Source organism: Mycetomoellerius zeteki, unplaced genomic scaffold, assembly GCF_001594055.1.
Source record: "Mycetomoellerius zeteki isolate Tzet28-1 unplaced genomic scaffold, Tzet1.0 scaffold104, whole genome shotgun sequence".
In the NCBI taxonomy this organism is placed as follows: Eukaryota; Metazoa; Arthropoda; class Insecta; order Hymenoptera; family Formicidae; genus Mycetomoellerius; species Mycetomoellerius zeteki.
The window spans coordinates 100,849-105,509 of record NW_017255954.1 but is presented as its reverse complement, the minus strand read 5'-3'; the positions used below and the strand labels follow the sequence as shown (position 1 = coordinate 105,509).

Sequence of the window (4,661 nt, the reverse complement as noted above, 5' to 3'; positions counted from 1 at the left end):
TGCAGCATAGACTGATAAGAACTTTTCGTTACTGGATTGTGAATTCAAATTGCACAAAATTAAAAATAATTAATATTTATTAATATTTTAATAATGTTTCAGGAATATTAAAATATAATACCTAGGTTTATTATATAAGTGGACATATAACCTCTATAGAATACTCCTGTAATATTAAACAAATATTTATGATATTTTCGAAATATTATAATAACATTATTTTAATTTTTTTTTAATAATATTCATGTAACATTCTAGGAACATTTTGCGCTTATAGGGTCTTACACGGCCCGTGATACGCTATTTCTTCTTGTAATTTGAAAACTAAGCTTCGGACAAAATTTCCATAAAGAAAAAATCATCTTAGAATTAGATCAAGAATACGTATTTTTAGGGACATCTGAGTTATTTTCGAAAGTCGATTTTGTGATACCTTTGACTTAATATGGCGGCTTTTCCGTACAATATATCGATGGGAACGTTTGTGTCATTATTTGTTATGCCAAAATAAAGCTTTCTTCAAAAATTCAGCTCCTCCAGAGGATTTGTCAACGGAGGATCTATCTTCACGAGAAAGAGGTTGCATGTAACATAAATGATTTACAGGTGTGTGTGTGTTGTGGCGAACTGCAAATTTTATAAAAAGAAACACCACATTCGTGTTCTTTCGTCGATTTTATTAAACATCCGCAATCGTCGCAAAATCTAATCACGCTGCAAACACTCCGTCGCGTTTTCCCGTCATAGGTCTTTATCGCACGATTTATGTTTCAAACACGCATTCCTGAAGAACGAACGTTGCATATTTCACATTTCTTTACTCTTGAAAGATGCAGATTACAATTTGTAAAAGGAAATTGGAGTGGTCCAGAAGGAGTTAAAAAAATAGAGAAATATTCTATGGTTTTTCTAATATATTTAGATAGCAAATCCTGATTTGGTGGTCTTCTCATATACAGCCTTCCTTCGAAGACTAGCCCCAAATCGCCTGTTTTTTTAGGCCCTCGATTTTGCAACTGAACTCTGTGTTCAATGGTACCTTATATAGTACAGTCAATTTAGACGAAAATTGAACGAAATCTCGGAAAAAATACTTTCAAGTTGAATTTTTGCACAGATCTTTATTTTTGCATAAGATTGAAAGAGAAAAAAAATTTACCATTGTACAGTGGCCGCTAAGAGAAATAATTATACAAATAGGGCAGCCTGAAGGTATTTTTTTCGAGGTCAAATTTTATAATGATTGTACTACTACCCCGAGTAGAGCCTTAGTTCATACTAGACTCTTGTCCATCTTTATTCTTCCATTTTTCTTTTATTATTATTTTTCTCTCTCTCTCTTATGGGGACTATGATAAACCCATTGTTATGTACGTAGATGGGTAGATCACGACGAGGTGGCTGGCGGTGCCAATTAAGAAGGCTCACCAAGACGTTGCATGAACACGCGGAGTTCAACCCGTCGGTATTCGAGACCCCTAGTGCTGACCACGGCACGGTCCTAAAGCCTAACGCGACTTTCCCTCACCCTTCATCGCGTTCGATATCAACACCCTCAGAGGTACATTGCGTCTCCGTGACGAGACTTTCCCCGCCTGATACCGCGAAAGCTCTCAGACGGATCCCCACGCGACCCATCATAATCACTAGGAAATTGCATAATACTGGCTTGAGGATCGTGAGTAACGAAAGTTACAGCTTCAAAATAAAGATCGTTAAATAAGAATAATTTTTCTTCATTTATTTCACTTTCCTGTCCCTTTCTAAAGACTCTGTGCGTGGTGATAATCTTCGCTGCGCCGCGAGAGCGACATCGTTGCCTATGTGTGGCATTGTGATGATGCGCTTCTGACAGAGTCCCGAAAGGGTCACGAAACGTGCCGAGAAACGTAAATATTTAATTGTTCTACGAGCAGACTCATAACGGTCTGGAGCTGAGGTTCCACCTCACGCGTCTCTCGTTATATCCCTTTCCCGATTAAGTAAATTAATAATTTCACCGAGTCAAGACGTGACTACTATTTATTAATAACTTATGAAATAGTAAACCGTCACCAAATTTCATCACCAAATTTGTCATATTATTTTTAAATGTGATTTAGAATAATCTGTATTTTTTTCATAATTTTGTTATTATATTGAAATATCACCCATACATCCTTAATTGCAAATTTTTAAAATATTAAGAATTAAAAATGTTATTGTATATTTTAAATTATATTATTATATTACTATATAATAATATATATTAAATATGTCACGAGTGCTAATTGCACAATTGCGTCAGAAACGTGTCAAGGAATATAAACGATTAAAAATTAAACTGAGTTAGTGACGAAGTGAATTTATTAAATATAATTAATATAAAAGAAGACCCTGAGCGGACGTAAACTATAAACTGTAGAAACGCGGACTCAAGATGTTTGCGTGGAAACTGGCCTCGTCCGATAAGCGGAACGCTGACGGACCAACGCGGAAAGCCCAAGGTTGCCCCGAAAATTACGATATATAAAAGCGCAACTGCAGATGCGGTCAGACTTTGAAACGAAAAACGTCGCGTTACTCTGTTTGTCGACTTAATTATAAAGTACATAACGCGACGCGAGAATAGTTAAGTGGAATTGTGACACGAAGTAAAAACCACTTGTGAGATAGTCTGAATAAAGTGAACTGTTCTATTTCTTTAAAAGCTATAAAAAGTGTAACTTCATTTATTCAAATGTTATATTACTACTATATTATATCGCTATATTGTTATTATACATATTACATTATTTTGTAACATTTTTAAATGTTAGTTAAAAGTATTTAACATAACAACATTACAACATAGTAACATTACATTAAACTTTGAAGATTGACCTACAAATTTAAAAACTCTAATTAATTAAGATAAAATTAACTAATTTTAATATAAAATAAACAACTTTCAAGGCTTCAAGTTATTTATTTCGACTTCTTCTTCGTCATAATATAATATTTATTCTTCTTTTTTAAAGTTCTTATAAAGATTTCTTATCCATTTAAGGGTCACAGTGCCACAAATATACCGTTTAATCTGCCGTCAAGTTATGCAAGGTACTTATCATGGAATAAGCCGGAATGAATTCCAATCGGAATTATTTTCTCTAGAAAACACAAGCGAAATCTAAGGAATAATTGAATAATTCCGATTGGAATCCATTCCGATCCTTTTCATGATAGGTACCCAAGACTTTATTCGATTTCTTCTACCAATCTGCTGGCATAGCATATATGTCTAGCAGGCCTTGTCATATTTCTGACAGCAATTTGTTGACAGTGTCGGATAATACAAATTCTGTGTACAATTTGTTGCCTTTCTGCAATCAAAAATTGGTAGTAGGCTCTACTCAAACCTGTCTTCGCAGGCTTTGCTATCAGGGTAGGTATATTCACGATGAGAAACATTCCACTATGGTTGCAAAATAAATCACAATGAGGAAAAAAGACAATAGTGATTCAAAATTCAATTCAGTTTTATACATTAAATTCTAAAGGCGCTATTCATAGTCCGTTCTTATTTTAGACTGTCTTAAGTAATGCCTTAAGATGCTAATATGGCTATCTTATTGATTCATGATTTCTTAAGACTGAACTTAAAACGGTCTTAAGATTCGATTATGAATATCGGACTGGATGTTTTTGCATACCTCTTATAGGAAATTGATATTTCATATATCAATATCTATAAATTCATCGGAATAAAGAAAATGTTTTCTGCGGAATTTACATTATTGTTCTGGGAAATATTACCCCATTTAATTTATGTATCAGAAAATATTAGCAAATCTTACAATTAATTTCACTGTTTGCCTGACGTCATTTCGCAGATACTCGGTACCTTGCGACAAATCGCTCGACAGGCTCAAATGTCGATGCGGAACGCCGCCCAGGATCTGCGCGAGTCCCGCGGACCGTGGTGACAGCCTGGCAACGAGAGAGCGGCCACAGGAAGCCGAAATGGATCTCACTCTAAAGGCCCACCATCCCACGTCCGTTAGACATTCGTTATTTCACCACTTATCAAGCAATCACCAGCAACAGAATATTGTGCAGACCATGGACGAGCCGCTGGATGTCACTCTCAACAGCAGCAAGAACAACTAAGGGCCGTATCAGCAAAGTGACTGTGATCGGGCAATTCTTACAATTACTCGCAAAGTTTGACCCTTCAAAATCTCTGTAAACGTATAATCGGTACAACTCTACGTCAGTTCTGAAGGGATTAATAAACAGGAAAGAAAGTGAAGACGAAGAGAAGCAAAACACGCTCGCAAATACATACTATACATCATTTTTGTATTTACATGTTTTTAAAATCATTTAAAACATTTTTGTCCTTTCATCTATATTAAAGTTTTTTTAAATTTTCTCAGAGCAATATTAATTTAATTAAATAATAATTTAATTCAATTTTAATTACATGCGCGTATAAATTCATACATTTAAGAGTCATATCCTTTTCTGACAGTCATCAGAAATTAACGATCAATGAATAATCGTTGATCAATTCCCGATCGTTGCATCACAGAAAAATATTGACATCTGATGTGATAATAAAAGAAAGATATTTGGACTGGAAAGAAATTTGATTACATTGTAATATGGATGATGCTTTGATCGTTACATATTTTATCGTT

General features: G+C 34.6%; 1 protein-coding gene across 1 annotated transcript in view; it reads left to right on the top strand.

Annotated features, from left to right (window-relative positions):
• LOC108721081 (ALX homeobox protein 1) overlaps positions 1 to 4,128 on the top strand; it is a 29,998-nt gene extending 25,870 nt beyond the window's left edge. Inside the window, exon 4 of the mRNA XM_018445422.1 lies at positions 3,852 to 4,128. Coding sequence (XP_018300924.1) covers positions 3,852 to 4,128 — 277 coding nt within the window. The remainder of the gene's footprint in view (positions 1 to 3,851) is intronic.
• Positions 4,129 to 4,661: the final 533 nt, after the last annotated feature.